The sequence below is a fragment of the Apteryx rowi genome, unplaced genomic scaffold, assembly GCF_003343035.1.
Source record: "Apteryx rowi isolate R43461 unplaced genomic scaffold, aptRow1 scaffold_631, whole genome shotgun sequence".
Classification (NCBI taxonomy): Eukaryota; Metazoa; Chordata; class Aves; order Apterygiformes; family Apterygidae; genus Apteryx; species Apteryx rowi.
This window is the reverse complement of record NW_020450907.1, coordinates 229,087-248,025: the sequence shown is the minus strand read 5'-3', so window position 1 is coordinate 248,025 and position 18,939 is coordinate 229,087. Positions and strand designations below refer to the sequence as shown.

Here is an 18,939-nt window from a genome sequence, read left to right as displayed (position 1 = left end):
GCAGAGTAATTTTGTGGAGGAAGAAGTTTCTGTCCTGGATTTTGGCAACAGGTTACCAGTTCTCTGCCTACAGATGCAGCACTACAAGAGATCTATAACCCTTAGCATGAAAAAAAACTCAGGCAACAAATGCACAACTACATTTCAAATGACTGTAACAGCAGATACGAAAAGGAGGAGGTGAACACCATAGCAAAGAAATGGTACAATTCAAGGCAACATAAGGCATCCTCTTAAGCAACTGTACTGTGTGGGTACAATTCCTTGTTAATAAAGGAAATCAAAAGAAAAAAAATAGTCTTGAAGGAGCTGTAGGCCTAATTGTCAAAATGAAGAGACTCAAAACTTCTACTGGAGCTGACAGGCATCATTAATAGGAAATGACCTAAAACCTGTGTATACAAAATTTTATATGATTTCAGCTAAGGAACTAGATAAAATTGGCCAATGCTCATTAGTTAAATTTGGATGTAGAGTGATTCTATTCATTACAAGAGATAATGGAAGCACTAATGGTCAATCTACAGAAAAATTTCTTCAGGCCAAACTTTGTGTCTTTTAGAATACATCTAAACAAAGAGAACAGCCAAATCTGCTGACAAAGCAGGATTATTATTTTTTTTTTTTGGGGGGGGGTGTTACAGTAAACTGCCTTAACCTTCTTAGAGATTTTAAATTAAAGAAGTTGCTGTCTTGGTTGGCCCCTATTTTAAAAGTTTTTCATTTCGATTTGTTCCTCCTGCTCCTACAATTTATGTCTACTCTTTAGCTCTTCAAGGCTTTTTCATCATTATTTCTCTTCTTTCATCTCAGTTATAACTAAAGATTTAGCAGTCAGCTCCACACATTTGCATATGAATGCTGTCCTGACTCTATATACCACCTCCTATGGAGCACAGCTTCCTCAATTCCAGCAACGTGCAGAATGCTGCTGTGTTGTCACTCTTGCAGAATAGTATAATTTTACCCTTAATTTCTTCAAGCTTCTGTGCTATTTCCTACTCACTTCAAGATTGAAATCTTCTATGCACTCCACTCTTTGAAATTTCACTTTCTTCACTAAACCACAATCAGGTTTTCCTATCATCAGAGTCTCAATAGCATTGTCAGAAAAGACAACTTCCTGCTCTGACTCCTTATGTGAAGTTTTTATCCTCTTTTTGTCTATTTGGGCCTCTAAATTCTGACCAACATTGTCCTGTGCAAACAGGACAGCACAGACTATGCAGTGAAAGGACATGGTGGCTGAGAGGACTTCCTTGGTCCTTGAATCTTCAACTATTCAGGGTGGTGATGAGGGCTGTACAAGCTAGACAGAGTAGAAGCAACTTTATCCTGAACACTTCGGGAGATGCCCCAAGATTTCAGTTTTCCTTTGTGGCTTGCCACGTGACTCACTCCAAAGAGCTTGAGTGTCTCATTGATGGAGGAAAACAGAGTCCTTCATGCTGTTTTCCCTCCATCTTCATATTTAATACTATTGCTTACTCAAAGTATTTTTGATGTACATTGAAAAGCAGCATTACATTTAGAGTGGCAGCACACAGACCATCTTTTACTCTTCTCTGCACATATTACTTAGGGCAAAAAAAGAGGTAGCACTTCCCCTTCCTCCCACCTTGATAAAAGAACAAAACAAAACAATAAAATTAAAAAAACCACACAAACACGCAAGAATTGAGATTGATTCATAACGTAGGCCAACATTGCCCGGATTATCTTTATTGAATGTTGTACATCCACACACTTAGAATACAAAACGTTTCAAGTTTTTTTTCTGTTAAATTTCTTCTCTTTATATGTCTGCCAGCAGTACTGTAATTATACTGACCCGTATTCAAAAGTACCTTAAAAACAGTGGAATTAAAAGTTTAAAAAGGGGAAGAAACTGCTGATTGTCAAAAAACAGGAAAACATTAAGAATATTAAATCTTACGAAATTCACACACGAAAATAATCACTAAAAGTGAGAACTTTATTTTTCATTATGAATTGATAGACACTTGCTAATGTACTTTTTACAATCACGTATTTAGATGAAGTGTTCTATTGCCAACTGCAAAATATGAAAATCATGATATTAATGCTTGTGCAGTTACTCATAGTAGTTGAGAGGCAATTAACTAAAACAAGGCTTACTAGACGCCTAAGAAAAATTGTTACTTAATTATTCACAAAAGATATGTTAAGTATAATTAATAGAAAATGTCAAAAGATTCTACCCTATACTGAATCTATAAATAGATTTAAAAAAGAAAAAAGAAAAAAGAAAAAAGAAAAAAGAATCACATATCAGGCAAGAGACCTCTGTGCAGAGAATCCCATGTAAACAAAGCTGATCAAAATAAAATACCTCCCTGGTATAAACTGAATGCTAATCCTAAAAGAAAAACAACTAAAAATTCACACCTTTCTATATTTTTCAGCATAAACCTTTTAAAACATTTTCTACCTCAGTTTACTAGGTTATCTCTATTAGCCCTCTGACTGGAAATGTGGCACAATCTCTCCCACTTCAATTCCAACAACCTTTCAGGTTTCGCCTTGAGAAAACGAGACTGAAAAGGTTCCTCTTAGTAAGCACGGCTCATAGGTGTTACAACGCACTTTGTCTCCACAAGGGTAGAAACGTGATGGTTCTTACTGCAAGTGGAAAGTACTGCTGCTGCTAACAGAACAGCTACTTGATTTCTGGTTTTGAACTTAAAGCACCAAGATAGCTAGAGTTCCATTTTTCAAATGAAGGATGTCCCTGTTTCTTTCCGTTCTGTATTACATGAAAAGCCTCACAACACAGTTAAAAAAAAAAAAAAAAAAAAAAGTCGTTTTCATGGCTACAGAACGTTTAGCCATCAGCCTCAGTATAAAATAGAATTTCCATCTTTATATTCCTATTATTTCTCCACTGCTGTTTATTAGCTTCACCCAATTTGAATAAATCTTAATATAATTTCCTTACAATGTTGGAAGCAACATACTTAAGATGCAAATCAAGACTTAAGTATTGATAATAATGCTATCAAAAACAAGATTAAATGCAAATTCATTTGAGAAAACATACATAAATATACATGAAAACATCATGAATACAATATTGAAATATAATTCACAGCTTAATGACTGCCAGAAAAATAATCAGCAGAATTTTGTTTCCAGCTCAAAAATTGAGCAAGCTACATGATCTCTGCAATGTTTAACACATTAATCACATCTTTTGTAATACATAAAGAATACCAAGATTATCAACAGTCACATAAACTTTGAAGTTAGGGGACACGTGTATTGACTTGAGGTTTGTTCCATTTGTGTAGAAGGTTTGTAAGGATTCTCCAGTAGTTACATTCCACCACTATAAAATATAATACACTTTCAGTTAGTTAAAATAAGGTTAGAATAAATTATATAAACAGGCCTAGCATGGTAAGTCCAATTGACTGCTTTCCCCAAAGAAGTAGAATTAAAGGAGAAAAATACAAGCAATCTTAAACAGAAAAGGTTTAGAAAAGGACAAATTACTAGAGGTGCAAGACTTTCAGACGAAAAGAAAATTGAACAACTTCTGTCTTTCTGAAGTTAAAGTAAACATGCAAAATATTAAATATAGCAGTAAGATCAAATTCAGGCACTGTCCTATATCCCTGTCAGAAAATATGACCAAAAGAAGTGAATTGTAACACATCTAAAAGTTAAAAGATGATGTATTTTTATATAATCCAATGAATGCATGAAACTCATTGCCAGACAATATAATTGAAACTAAAAGGTTAGCTGGATTCACAAAAGGATTAATCGTTTTCACAGTTGAAACCATTTACAGTTATGTTAATGGCAGAGACTTTTTTTTTTAAATTAGGTTATAAATGTTATTTTTTAAGACTATAGCATAATCGCTAATAACAGCTACATAGGAAAACCTTCTACCACCAGTTTATTCCATAACTGTACACTTATTTCACTTTTCTTATATTACTCTCACAAAAACTACGGACCACATGAAGCAAATGCAATTCAACACAGAGCTGTTACTTTGTCGTAGTCAATATTCCAAAAAGAAGTCCGACATCTATTCTTGCAACATTTGACTGCAGCAGCAAAGTATTGAAATAGACTAAGTTTAGTTTAGATCATCTATAAAAGCACATGATATATTACTACTTTTAAGTTTACTCATCTCATGAAATATGTAACATAACAGTTGTGTGCATAATGCGGTTCTGTAACTACACACGACTATAGCATTCTGATTAAAAACACCTTTCCCAAAATGCCTGTTATTCAACGGAGACCCAGAAAATCAATATCTTAATCAGCTCTTGAACTGCTGTTGATAGGAAAAAAGATCAGGTGCTGAGCCAGTGGGTACCACTCACACAGCAAGCTCAACAGTACGTAGCAGAATGCACCTCATCTACGAATAAGATGACTCATTTGTCATTTTTAGCCTGAAGAAGAAAAGGCTGGGGAGGATCTAACTGCTGTCTTCAAGTGCCAAAAAGAGGGTTGGAGATGAGAGTCAGGCTCTTCTCTCAGAGCCCAGAGAGGCCCCTGCTGGAGACACTTAAAACTTGACTGGGCAAGGCCCTGAGCAACCCAATTTAACATTAGCCCTGCTTTGAGCAAGTGGATAGATTTCTTGAGTCCCAGAGGTTCATAACAATCTAAAGCCTTATCTGACTCGTTGAAACATCACAACATCATACTTTGTAACCATAAGACAAAACCGGAAGGAAGCTGGAAACAAGAAGCATGTAGTGTTAATACTAAATGAATGCAAGAAAATTATGTATTTTCAGTGCTAAATTAGAAAATTCAACACTCCTTGTTAAACGATTACTAATTGACTTGAAAGAATTAATCTGGTAGCATGTCCAAGGGCTCAACCATTGACCAGCAATTAACAAGTCTCCAGCAGTTTGCAAGACACAACTGTCAGTTCCACCCCCCAAAATTTCTACTAAAGGGTATAGATATTGCATGAGGAAAACAATAATCATATTTAAATTCATGAGAAATTTACAGTTATGAGGAACTAACTCACAGACTGAAAGTCAGACCACCTTTTTCCCTTCCCAAAAACATATGCCCAGGAGATGTCTGAACCAATGAAAGACTAATGAAAAAGACTGAGTTCCTCAGTTTCAGCATGCCTTTTTCCAAAGAATATTTATAGAATGACCCTTAGGGCAGAATATTCCCAGTTGCAGTTTCTTCCAAATCTCTATTTAGGAAAAAATTAAAAACTCAGTATCTTAAAAAAGAAAAAAATCTGCCAAATAGAGCATTTTTCTGCTCATTATAAAGAACATGATTGCTGCTGAAATTGAGTGAATTTTAAGGCAGATAGAAATGATTGTGTTAAAAGATGTTAATGAAAGATTTTCCTAACAAAAATCTGAAGCCCATAACTGTATCTTGAGCTTTGTGAGCAACAGCACACATGGAACTCAAAAGCAAACTCCATCTTAGGATTTTGAAGGCTGCTTAAAATACATTTTCAGAGGGCTTTCATATTTAAGAAAAAAGTGAAATTTGCAAGACAGTTGGGAAAATGGAGCAGTCCTGTGCTAAGTAGAAAATTTCACATTTGTTTCTTTGAAGTCATTTACATTTCCCTCTCAAATTATCCAAGTATTGCCTTTTAATTATGTATGTTACAACATTTTGTTATTTTTAAGGTTTACCTTAAGATAGCCTCCAGATGACACAAGCACCTTACTGTCAGGAGAAAACGAGAGGTCTGTTACCCAACCACCATGTGTTGGTTCCCCTTCATCTACGGTAACTGGGGAGCAGAAGTGAAGTAATTCTCCTGTTAAGGTGTACCAAATCTAAGAAAGAGAAAAGGTTGTATATATAAGTAAACTTAACAGAAATAAAAAGATCTACTGAGGAAAGCCAAAATGTGTTTTTCCATATTAAAGAAAAAACCTTTGTAAATAAGCATTCTACCTGAAGCGACAAAATAATTCATAAAAGGTACTCTGCTCTTACAACTGTAACATCTACAGAAGATTTAATTACACACACGATTCACTGGAGAATTAGCAGTAAATAATGTGAATCATGGTTACTCAGAATTCATGGAACATAAACCCATCAATATGGTTACAAACTACTGCTGCCCTGTATTCATGCAGCAAAGTATCAGGGGAGAAAATGAGTAGATTAGTGGGGACTTACACTACATTTCCTTTTCTTTATATTCATTACATAAACCTTTTTTCCCAAAAAACTAGATTTAAAGTATTTTAAGAAACTATAGTTTCTCAACAGATAATCCAAAATCCCACACACCAAAACCAGGGAAAATAAGACAAGTTCAAAAACCCATGGTTATCCAAGGTTATGCCTTCACGCATTTATTTTGCGCAGTTCTTTTAGATTTTTGAGGTACTTCTATTCCAGTCATACCATCATACTATTTTTTTTTTTTAAAGCAGCTCTTGCTTTACTATCTTTTCCAAATGTCCTTTACGTCTGTGGTAAGCCTACTTCCCAGGCACAGCTACATCATGTTAATTCCCTCCCAATGATATTCACTACACTGCTAATGAATTAGACATACAGAACACAAACTACTAGAATTCTTCAGTCTGTGAACTGATTACCAATTGAATTATCAAGTAAAGTGTAAGGTTAAAGCAGTACCCTTATTTCTCCTTTGTCATCTCCAGTGGCTAATAATTTGTTATTAGAAGAGAAAGTACAGCATCGCACACAGGCTTCATGACCATTCAGCTCATGAAGAACAGATGAACTTTCAAAACTCCATATCTAAATGGGAAACATTACAGAAGAGTGAAAAAGATAACTGACACTTCAAAAACAATTAAGTTTTCATCCATTCTTTCTAAGAAGGCATTAGTATTCAAATGTATAGCACACTTCATGTGTGTGTACACACACACACACACAAGTATACACCTGTGTGTGACTGTGTGCATGCACGTGTTTTACTGTAGCTTGTATGTTTTTTCCTTTTATTATCTGAATCACACAAGAATGCATTTGCTACAAATTACTGAACCAAGCGCAAATATACTTTTGAGGGGAAAAAATTCTGATGCAATTTTTATGTAATTTGATGCAACTGATTCATTTAGAAGAAAATTCATGAAATTGTTCACTGAAAGAGGATTCATCAATTAATTCATAATTATTTTTAAAAACGCTAATAAGACACGCCCAGAGTATTAAACAGTTCACTACTTTCACTCTGTTTCTGAACAGGAATAATACCAGAAACTAGGAACAAGACTTTCACTGAAATTTTCAGAAAATTTTTTTAACTTAGGTTTCCAAATTAGAACATTAGGATATTAATAAAATTAATACAAAGAACACAAGTAAATGTTCTGTATGGACTACTTGAGCATTAAATGTGCATTTCATTTGTACATAAGTCACCAGGACAGCCTTGAGGTATATTCAAAATCAATTCTGACCATCTCTAACAGCATTAGAAACATGTTCACAAATACAGGAAATTTAATATTAGAAATACATCAGGATAATTTGGGTAATCACTGGTTACCTCCTAATAAAAAGATATAGCACAAATTTCAGGACAAAGCATCATGTTTACACTTGTACACAAAGTAACCAACCTTTGCAGTTTTGTCAGCAGAAGCAGATGAAAACTTACTACCATCAGGTGAAACAGCACAGGAGAGAACAGTATCTCCATGGCAAGCAAAATCTTTTTCTGCTTTTCCAGTTATGATATTCCACACCTAAAAGATATATGGGAAAAAACAGGTTACTTTTGTAACACTGCAGAAAGGTTAAACAACTGCATCTTACATATACAAGATAAAGTTCATCTACAAGGTCCAAATACAATCTACATTTCGATATACTTATTGGCATAGCTAAGATACAAGAATTTCCACCTTAAAAGCAATACAAAATGATAAATTTGAGTTTTAAAAGTTTCTGCAGCTTACACTTAAGGATCAATTCAACCAAATGTGTATCAACATAATGTGCAAGACCTACCAAATGGTAAAAAAAGAAAGATTAATTAAAATATATTTGTGATTTGCCAATACAAAGCCTTTTATTTACCTTAACTGTTCCATCGAATGACCAAGAAAGAAGTTTTGAATTTTCCAGAAGTCTAAAATCCTTGACTGCTTCCTTGTGCCCTCTTAGAAACACACATTCTTTCAACTGCCAACTCCATACCTATTTAAAAAGATGGAATATTTAAAAAAAAAAATTATGATGGATATAACTTAAGAAGAATGAATTAACTGACCCATGGGAATGATATAAAAATTCTTAGGTAGGTTGCAGCTCATTAAAAGGTACTACATTTTACGTGCATACTGTAGTATTTAATAGCCAACCTACAGGAGAGTTTGTTTTAATTCACTAATCATTGCAAAGTGTGAAAGGTAAAACTCTTTCCGTATAATAGGCATAGAATCTGATTTCTAAAGTGAATTAAATGTTTAAATCTCATTGATAATTTCAAAAGAAAAAAAAAGTCGTTTGCTAGGCACCTCAGATGTTCTGGGCTTAAATTTTTCTGATTATTACAACAAATACCCTTATGTCTTCTGGCAGACTTCATACTTTCTATACTTAGTTTAGCTTTCCTTTATATTTCTAAAATATATTTTTAATGAAATGTCATTTTGATTTGTGTTTTTATAATTTCAGTGTAACTGTTCACTGAAAATTCAAATGTCTTTGTATTTACAGAAGCTATTAGACTTCAAGAAGAGAGATGATTTAATAGGTTTCCAAATCAATACGTTTTCTGCATCAAAGAACAAACTGTAACTAGAGGTGTTCCCGCGAAAATCCTCAAGGCTTAACTGAAGCACTATCCACTAGGGGGGGCTGAGGACCGAGAAAAAAGTTACCCATGTATCTAGACCTGAAGGAGGGATCCAAAAGCCAATAAACCAGTGGGCTGTAACTATAGTATCTAATCGACCACAGTGAAGGCACTCAAGCTAGCTTCAAATCTACAAGTTCAATGTAAAGGCACAACAAAACACTAACATCAGAACTAGCTGCGGCATAGGTTATGCGCACATTAGTAAGTAGGCAGAACAATGAAGCTGGAACAGGTTTGCTGAGCAAATGGTGCTGAGGAGCACCATCCACATGCTTTGGAGGTTTTGTTTCAAACTAGCTTACGTTTGGCTGTGTGGACTGAACCTCCATTAGTGGTTGAAGCACAGGCTCTCGTTTAGTTAGGAGTCTTGTCTGCATGCCTACAACTGCTCTGCAGTGCAGACTAAGGCACAGTAAGCATAAATAACAAGGACATTCTCTTCAAAAGTACATTCTTGATCTGAGCTAAAATGCTAATATAGACACACCAGAACTTCTCTGGAGCCAGTCAACTCTGCTGAGAGGCAGAACTTATTAATTTGATACTACATTAGTGAAGCTATTCTCTTTCTAGCTAGTATCTATATTCAGTACTGTACTAGGATGGACACACCAGCCTGTTCAGAGGCCAGTTGTTGTTGTTTTTTTAACCTCATTGCTTTCAGCAGTGTAAACCAGCCCAAGGACACCGTGTCAGATCCCAAACCCTTCTCTTATGATGTCAGGAGAACTGCTGAGCTATCTTGTTCGAACATTAATTTTTCTTTTCACCCACCTCAAGGAGTTGGTGGTTTTCTATCATCCACAGCATTAAAAATAGAAATTGTGTAAGATTCATTATTACCTAAGTACAAATAGAAGCTACAGTTTCTACAGTTCCTTGCTCCCATCTAGCGCTCTAACTTGCTGCTTCTTGGTTTTGCTCATCCAGAGAAGAAGCACTGTTACTTCTCTCCCTTCACTCTATTTAAAAAATATAGTTTTTTAGATGTATTGATAAGATGTTCCTATCATCACCATAACAAATCTGTAAGAAAAAAAAAAAATCCCTAAATCTCCACATACCCACTGACAACAAACATATATTTTTTCATGTAATGAAATTAATATTTTAGAATTTGCAATTTCTAAACTATCAGACTACAGGTTAAAATTACTTATTCATCACATATATTTCATTTGTTATTCCATGGTGACAAATAGATGGCTTGCTAGAGCATCATTTGCAAGTTAAATCAGCAGTCCAAGCCAAATTAAAGTAGCAAGAGAACCAAAAATGCCAAGCTACACTACTGAAATGTAAAGAGGCAAAATGGGCAGGATGAAGATGGAACCAAACAAAACACAGCAGTCATTTATTGAGCTTACATTATCTATTGTATTAAAAAAAAATCATAATTTACAATATAATGATTTTAAATATCTCCCAAACCTGTATTACTGAATCATGAGCACTTGAAATGAGAGTCTGACAGTCAGAGGTAAATTGACAATGCTGCACAGATGTCCTGTATGCCTCCAAGGTTTTCAAAACTTTCCCATCCGACAACTGTAGTATCTTTACAATGAAGAATGCAATAATTAACTTATTTTATACACTTGAGGAAATGGAAAAAGAAGAACATGCAATTTTTTTTTAAAATAACAAAAGATTGTAAATCCATGATTCTTGATCAGTGGGTTGGAAAAACAAAAACATAAGCTATTAGCTTAGCTCTTGGTAAAATGAAATGCGGAACTACATGATTAGCAGTACCTCTAAATCACTGTCATTTGGGCATTATTCATAAATGTAAAAACTTTAAAGTACTATACTAAAGAATGTCATTGTAGGAAGCCATTCAAATAACATTTCTTCTTTAATAGTAGCACTGAGAAATGTATTTCCCTACTGTTTTTTAAACCAAATTTAGGATTTAATACCTTTATTGTTCCATTCTCCTGTCCAAATGCTGCAAATTTAAGATCTTCGCTTAAGCAACAGCAGCAAATAAGGGATTCCTGAGCTTCTGTCTGCATAATAATGCTGTCTGTATTTCCATTAATAAGCTGCAACACAAGGACAAGGATTAGGGTAATATCATAATTTAAAATTGAAACCTAAACACAACTACAATATAGCGCTCAAAATGTTGAAAAGAACAGTGTGCCAGTTTTCCCACTCTGAATGATCTATATCAATTACTTTTGTAAATCAACGCTTTAGAGGTCAGTGTAATTATCACCTCTGTAGAATGTGCTCTGAACAATACAAGTTTGCAGAAGAAAACATCTGAATAACAGAAGGCTTTTTAAAGCTTATTTAAGCATTGAAAACAATCACTCAACATACTATTTCCTAATTTCAGACAAAATTCTAAAAGCCATATAGTTAGCTCCAAGCTTAAATTTACTCTGCCAAATTTTACAGCTCATGACAAATGGGGCATAAAATACTTTAAGAGTCTCCTCTAAGCATGACTTTAAACTCATTAGCACACACAAGACAAGTCTCAACCCAGTATCACTCTCAAATCACCTCTCCAGGGGAGAAGTAACAACAACAACCCCCCCCCCCCAAACCTTTAGAACATAATGATTTACCAAAACGTTTAAATTTAAAAAGATACCAGTGTGAAGTGGTTAAAAACAAACATGCTGCACTACTCATCAAAAGGTGACTAGTGCCCTGACTCAGAGAGAACACACATAACGAATGGCAAAAAAATCAGAGATGCAAGAAGAAGCACTTTTTAAGAGACATAACAGTAGAGATTTCCTGTTAAATTACAGTACAAATTTCTAACTGCAATTTGTCTTTTCAGTCAATTTCTCACTTATGGGTGAAAATCAATTTTCTTGCTATGACAGGCTTCTTTGGTGACTGCACCTCTGCAGAAGTCAGAATATTGTATTTAGGGCAGACAAATATAACGACCATCTTTCTCCTAGAAAACATGCAACTAAAGCTATAATAGAAACATACTAAATCATAAATAAATAGATAGATAAAAATACATAAACAAACAGATCAGGTCTACTAATTTAAATGAGTGATGGACTAAACCGTCACATGATAGTCCACCAAATAGCTCTGGAAATGCTTTACAGATTTTACAATTAGCAGAAACATTTTTATTTTTCCCTCCTCCGAAGAAAAAGACAGAAAAAAAAAGAAAAAAAAATCATGGTTCAGATCAACAGGAAGGATAAAAAGTAGCATCTACCCTATATCCATTCATTTGTGGGGAGCAGCTTAACTCCATTCACTGTGGCTTGTTCCCTCTCTTCACTGCAGCAGATACAGCTTTTCTTTTCTCACATAGTCTTTGAAATGTTCACATAAATTTTAATTTCAACATTCACTGCTTTCTGTGGGTTCTAATAAAAAAAATCCTTTTATTGCCAAAGCTTCACTGGAGCCTCTTGAGCTATTTCCACCCCACTCCACATTCATATTCTCCACTATTCAAAATACCAAAGTTCAGGGATCATTTTACTTAAATTTGTTTTCCAAGTTTTTTAGGTACAGTAAGAAATAACTAACTTGTTGGCAGAACAAATAAAAGAGGAAGTACAGAAAATAGTCAGGAAGAGATAAACAGGAAGCACATGTAAACAAAAAAGTTTCTGGAAAGAAAGGTCTCATTCTATTAGCTGCCTAGGAAATGCTAAGAATGCCTAAAACAAGAAATACTGGCACTGGCCATGCGGATTAGCCAGGATTACATAGCTGACGTTAATCTCTGGCCAAGACAAGTGAAAGGATGTAACCCTACACAAACAGATTATCTGCACAGTGTCTCTCAGAGCAGGGCAGCAGAATCTATTCCAGCGCTCTCCTACCTACACATTCCGCAATAAGACTTCCCTGGATTCAAGAAAAATAAGGATTTGTTCCTAGTCAGCCACTGCTTTTGGCTAAATGCTTGAAATAGCTACCCCATAGCCAAAAGTCTTGAAGTATGGTGCTGCCCATCTGGTGGGCTGTTTAACACACAACCAGTTTGCATAAGCAGCATTCTACAACAACAAATATGTTTCTGCTTTTAAACCGTTACAGTCAAGTGGAAGTATAAACTGAGTGAGCTTTATTGCCTTCACTTCAAAGAAAATCCCATCAATCTGGGGATTATTTGACATATTAGGGTATCCTGCTTAAAAAATAATAATAATTAAAAAATGTGTACATTTGCAATCATGGATTGGCAAAAAATATTTTGGATGCTGGTGCATTTAGTAGTTTACGGGGAGGGGAGGAAGAAAGAGTAATAACAGTGTATCCACTACTAATGCTTTCTTTAGGACATAAAAAGACCCATGTTCGGCTATGGGTAGACCCAGGCTCACACCTTTCATTCCCCCAATTTGAGATCATTCCTTTGGCTATTACACAGTAGTAGTCTGACGCATTCAGTACACATGTGCTGTGTAGCGCTTGGTCTGTGTGTGCTGTACATTCTGCTGGACACATCTAAGCACATTTACAGGGCCCACAGCCTCCCCAGTCCTCAAGAAGAAACAGTTTTGCCCCTCCACATCCAAGTTCAATTCCTTCACCAGTCTGGAAACTTTCCCTCAAAACTTCTTTTTTTTCTTAGGCAGAGTTCCTAGCTGTAGACATAAAAACGTTATCATCCATTAAGTCAGCTGCTAGAGATTCAACTGTTGAAAATCATGAACAAGCAGTTCTTTCAGTGTTGTCCCTGTTTCAGTACTTCTTCTTAACTACTGCAATTTGCAGATAACATGCAAAAGCATTATTAAAGTGAGAAATTTAACTTACTTGTAAATGCTGCTGATTGTAAATTGCTAAAATCATCACTTCACCATTGTGGAATACAACATCAAGTTCACTTTTTAGTACAGCATCAGAAGACTTGCACACCTTGTCTGTCTCCCAAATCTGTTGAAAAAAAAAAAAAAACCTAGTATTTCATAGGTTTTAACAAAAGATCAGATATAAAACTTGCTGAATAAGAATACATAGAAAACTATCTTAAACATTCACATGTAAATATATCTAATAACGAAAGTTGTGAATATTATCTGCTAGCTTACAAAATGATCTTCAAAAAACTTGACAATTCCTTATTTAGATGAACTCTAAATCAAAACAGACTCTAAAAATGAGCTGGCATCTTTAAGTGCTAAATCCAAGTCTAAGAGAAGAGAGCCTCTTCTCATCTCAAAATAGGCAGTACATATATATGTGTGTATATGTATGTATGTGTACACATATGTATATGTAAACACACACACATACATACATATATACACATACACACACATATATGTGTGTACCTCACAATTTTAAAAGAAGAGAGATGTCATCTTACCCGTATCGTCTGGTCATCAGAGGATGTCATAAATAAAGATCCATCTGGGGAAAATGTCACACAGTGAACCCAGCTCATGTGTCCCCTGCAATCTGCTACTTTTGATAAAGATTTAATATTCCATAACTACAACAAAAATATGAAAGATTTAGATTACACTTACAGGGAAAAGAGTGCAAAACCCAGAAGAACGATACCTAGTTACATTTTCCTCTAGTGTTTTCTTACTTGTTACCCTGAAATCGTACATGCAACAAGTCGCCTTTTACTGTTCCTGCTTATTACATTTTATTAGCCAAGAAAAAGAAATTCAGCTGCCTTTTTAGCTGCTATAACTTCTAAAAGAGGGGGGTGGGAGTGGGAAACAGGGAAAACAAAAGGAAAACACAAAATCATGGTATAAAAATAAAAGTTCAACTGACCAAGCAGGTTTCAGAAAATAAGATACAGGCTTTAGGACTAGCACAGCTAGACTAAGGTATTCCAGTTGTTGTTTTCTGCTTTGGTGAACTGACACATCCTGTAGTGGTATACAGAATGAGAGGGGTTTTGTTTGCTTGTTTTTTTGAGTTAAAAAATAGGAAGGCCTCTATTGCAAGGATGATAGTGGTAACTTTAAATAAACATAGTAGTCTAGTCTTTTTACGTAAACCTGAATTCTGTCACCCAAAATGAATGTATAACTTGAACACGTCATTTCCCAATTCATATTTTATATTTTAGAAGTGAACAAAACTGAGAAAGAATGAAGCACATTGAAAACCTGTTAAAACAACTACATTAATTTTTACATCAGCAAAAAGCACCTCCTAAAACAAATATAGCTTACTTTATATTACAATTAGTCTTGTCTGGTAAGACAAGTCCTGCTTGCCTTAGCAAAGGCAATCACTTACCTCAACAGAACAGTGAGATAAAGCAACTGCTACTAACTCATCACCAGGACAGAAGTCACAATATTGGATTGTACTGTGATGACTTACAATGATTTGCTTTAATAAATCGCTTGTTTTGACATCAAAGAGCTGTGAACACATAATTATAATAGTTAGCACCCAGTTTGAAGGGTTTCACTACAGACAAATAGTTTAAATCCCCAATAGCATACATTTTTTAATTTAGAAAATATTTCTCCCAGTTAACAAGTTGGTTGCCCACATATTTTTATTTAAAGCACACTTACAACCATGAATCTGAAACTTAACAGCCTAAAATATTATCTTCATTCATAACTTCTACCTGGATAATAACATACTATCTCTAGAAAATTATTAATGTGAGGTACTTACCAGAAGCTTATTTTTGGCTACCACCAAAACTGTGGCACTATTTCCTGACCAAGAGCAACACTTTACTAAGATCTCCACATCATCTGGTTGCTCATCTGCAGTTTTGAAGAAATCTTTTATCTCAATAGTTTTCAGTTCATTTGCTGAGAGCACTTCCCAAAGCTTCAAGAAAAAAAATAGAAGCATATGAAACCTCTTTTTACTGGCGTGGATGTAGAATACAACAGGGGAGGGTTATTTCCCAATCACTTCTAGGGAAGAAGGACGGGGGAAAAAAAATGCAGGCAAGAAAGCCTCTGCTACTTTCCTGCTACCCAGCTCAAGAAATAGCATTAAATATTCACAAGCCTAGATGGCTTAGAAAAAAAAATTAGGATTACTCTATGGTGGAACCCTCTCCCTGGGTCTCTTCCTATATAAGGAAAACCCTGTTCTCCTTATACAATTCCAGCTACAATTTTGTCTCATCTTCTACTTTAGAATAAAATAAATAGTAAAACCAAGGTATCTGGTCTGCCACTGTTAAGTCCACTTATCATGAGAACTCTGGTATATATTTAGTTTTGTACCTTAATCTCATTGAGACATCTGCAAAAAAGATCTACTGCTTATTTCCATTCCCTTCATCTCTTCTTTCTTTCTGAATGACAACAGCTACAGCAGCCTTTTTTCCCTGATCTAGAAAGCTAAGAGTGCTTTAAGAACTGCTATTTTGAAATAGTACCGTTCTATTGCAAATGATTACAGCAACTATTTAAATGAAGACAATATTTACATTTTGAGCAAAAAGCTAACATGCACCCCCAATTCTCTTCTAGTCTGTACATTAAAATGGAACTTATAAAAAAATAGTGTACTTACTGATGATTCACTTTCAGAGATGACAGAATTTTCAATTAATTCAAAAATCTGTTATGCACGCATGTCTTTTACAAGTTTCAAAACAAAAAGCCTCCCCCCGTTCTCTTAACAAAGTACAGAAAAAAGAAAAAAAGAGAGATGGTGAAAAGTAAGAGATTGGAAATGAGGCTACCTAGGATTTTTTTTTTTTTTTTTTAAACAACTGCAGACAATTTTCTTTCTGGTATTGGACAGGCCGTTTCAAAGTCTCTTGCTATAAATGGGAACAACGCTCGACTGTTCTACTTTGGTATTTCAAGATTTAATTCATTAAGGCTGATAAAACAGATACAAAGTTTTCTTATACACATTTTGCATTTTATATGAGCTGATAAAAAAAACATCAAAACAAGAAGTTTATTTAAAGATACACTGCTACACTGCGTACCTTTACTGTTCCATCTGTTGAGCAGCTAGCAACATATTCATCATTTGGTGAAAATTTACAATGATTGACAGAATTTACATGACCAAACATCGTATTTCTACAATAGTTTCTGTTCAAATCCCAAAGCTGCATGAAAAATAAACATATAAAAATCATTATATTCATGAATTATTCAAAAAAAACAGACTTTTCACGCTCTTCTCGAAATCATGCACTGGCATCCAAAACCTAAGAAGTTTTTCTTAATTTTACCCACATGCTCACAGACTTCATGCAATGCCTCAGGCTCCCCCACAACTTACTTCCATCTGCTAACTTTCATGAAAACTATGAACAGCAGAACTATCTAAAGCTAGTTAAAATTTCTGTGCATCTTCCTTAGTGAAGACAAGGCCCTTAAGCAGCACAAAGTTATTCAGTTTCCTCAGACTGAGAAAGAAGCCTCTTACCCCTTTTCCTTTCATTTTGAAATTGAGAGCTATGTAGCTTACACATAATACTTAAACTGAAATCTGTGAAGTTAGTGTTAGACCCTCTGAACATCACCCTTACCACAGTTACTAATAAAGTGAATAGAGCATCCCTTGTTGGTCCTGTCCCCACCCCCTCACCCCCCCGGCCTTTCTAACCCTATCCTCCTCACTCCCCTTTTCTCAGTTTTCAAATTTCTTTGCTTTCTCCAACATAAAAATAATTAACAGCTTTGACTGCTTAGCTGAGAACTCAAAGAAAGAACAGTTGCTTGTACTTTTTTTTTTGGTGCATACTTCAGTTCTTATGCTTATTACTCATGAAAATATCAAACACTGTCTAAAATCTTAACCACATTTGCAACATAAAAGTGGTCACTTTGAATAGCTCCCTTCTAAATTTATCTATTCCAAAGCGTCAGTCTCAAACAGCAAATGCATCTCCTGGGATCTGCAGGAGTCAGCACAAACTAAGTCTCTTCTTTCCCTCTTGACATCAGCTTCTATTATAACTCCAGTTTACACAAACACAGGCTCTTGCCAGAATTCTTCAGATGAGATTTCACACTACTGCTGAGCCAGTCTCATAGCTTGGAAGACACAGTCCTTCCCCACCAACCATCCTACTCCTCACTGTGTATTCCCAACAGCTCTCTTGTACCGGAACTAGGCAATGAGCCAGTACAGGGAACTAAACAAGGAGAAAACTAATCCCACCAAAAGGATTTTTTTGCCAGATTAGCTCCTTGAACTGTATCACTGCAGAATAAGATCAGGAGATGCACTGCAACAAAGGCAGAAATGTACAGCCAGCGCAGCAGGACCACCATTTTCAGTGCCAGTTAACTAGTCATTTAGTTAGCTGTACTGTGAGACTGCACGCGTATTTACCACAGTCTAGGTCTTATTTGATTATTCGTTTCCCCCTTTCCTCAGATGCAGACTTCAGTTGGCTGTTTTCTGCTCCTTCAAAGTAAATATACCTCCTCCCAATCTGAACAGTGCCAGGTGGTTAACCTGCTACATCTCTTGCCTTGATTACTGTTTTTTGTTGGCTTTCACCTTCTTCTGTTTGTTGTTCTGAAACAACTTAATCAGAAAACATAGCTGCCTGTCACTTCTATAATGTAAGGCTTTTTTAAAGCATTCAGCATCCAAATGTTTACATTATGAATATTTTCAATCCTAAATTTCTGCCTTCATTTTTCTTACACCGCTTTTAATCAGATATTCCATTTCCACATTCTACTATTCCCATCCCATCCTCTGTAAGTCTTTCCAAAGCCCTCATGTTTATGCCCTACCAATAGAGGATTGGCCCAATCTCTTTTGTTAGGTAAAACCACTCCTTCCATTCTGCCTTGTTGAAATCCAATTATAGAGTTGTATTCAATACTCTTAATCTGTTGCCATCTCTCTTCTAACAGGCCAACTGAAAAAGCTTATTTTACAATGTTAAAAGTACATTTGTATATCAATAGTTATCCTGTTACGATAAGCAGTAGGAGAATAATCTCATCTTTTTCCACTTACTTTGATGAAAGTGTCATTCGAGCAGGTGGCTAAAAGATACTGACCACTTCTGTTGTTAAATTGGCAGCAATTGACCTGTTCTGAGTGTTCTTCATATACATGCATACATTGACCTGTTCTTGAATTCCAGATCTAGACAGAATTAAAGGATGAAAAACATTTTAAAATATTTTTAACGTATTTTATTAAAA

At 35.3% G+C, this 18,939-nt stretch overlaps 1 protein-coding gene across 6 annotated transcripts in view; it reads right to left on the bottom strand.

Annotated features, from left to right (window-relative positions):
* Positions 1 to 1,677: 1,677 nt before the first annotated feature.
* The window catches only part of APAF1 (apoptotic peptidase activating factor 1), a 34,793-nt gene continuing 17,531 nt past the window's right edge, over positions 1,678 to 18,939 (bottom strand). For 3 of the 6 annotated variants that reach the window (XM_026084207.1, XM_026084210.1, XM_026084208.1), the window contains exons 14-26: positions 18,749 to 18,880; positions 16,746 to 16,871; positions 15,458 to 15,619; positions 15,065 to 15,193; positions 14,169 to 14,294; positions 13,616 to 13,735; positions 10,774 to 10,899; positions 10,283 to 10,408; positions 8,068 to 8,187; positions 7,608 to 7,733; positions 6,649 to 6,774; positions 5,682 to 5,828; positions 1,678 to 3,349 (exon numbers count right to left, since the gene is read on the bottom strand). In XM_026084207.1, the coding sequence (XP_025939992.1) occupies positions 3,206 to 3,349; positions 5,682 to 5,828; positions 6,649 to 6,774; positions 7,608 to 7,733; positions 8,068 to 8,187; positions 10,283 to 10,408; positions 10,774 to 10,899; positions 13,616 to 13,735; positions 14,169 to 14,294; positions 15,065 to 15,193; positions 15,458 to 15,619; positions 16,746 to 16,871; positions 18,749 to 18,880 (1,710 nt within the window). In that variant the 3' untranslated portion in view covers positions 1,678 to 3,205. Of the gene's footprint in view, positions 3,350 to 5,681; positions 5,829 to 6,648; positions 6,775 to 7,607; positions 7,734 to 8,067; positions 8,188 to 10,282; positions 10,409 to 10,773; positions 10,900 to 13,146; positions 13,444 to 13,615; positions 13,736 to 14,168; positions 14,295 to 15,064; positions 15,194 to 15,457; positions 15,620 to 16,745; positions 16,872 to 18,748; positions 18,881 to 18,939 lie in introns of those variants that run through there. The other 3 variants (XM_026084211.1, XM_026084212.1, XM_026084216.1) reach the window with 3 other exon arrangements.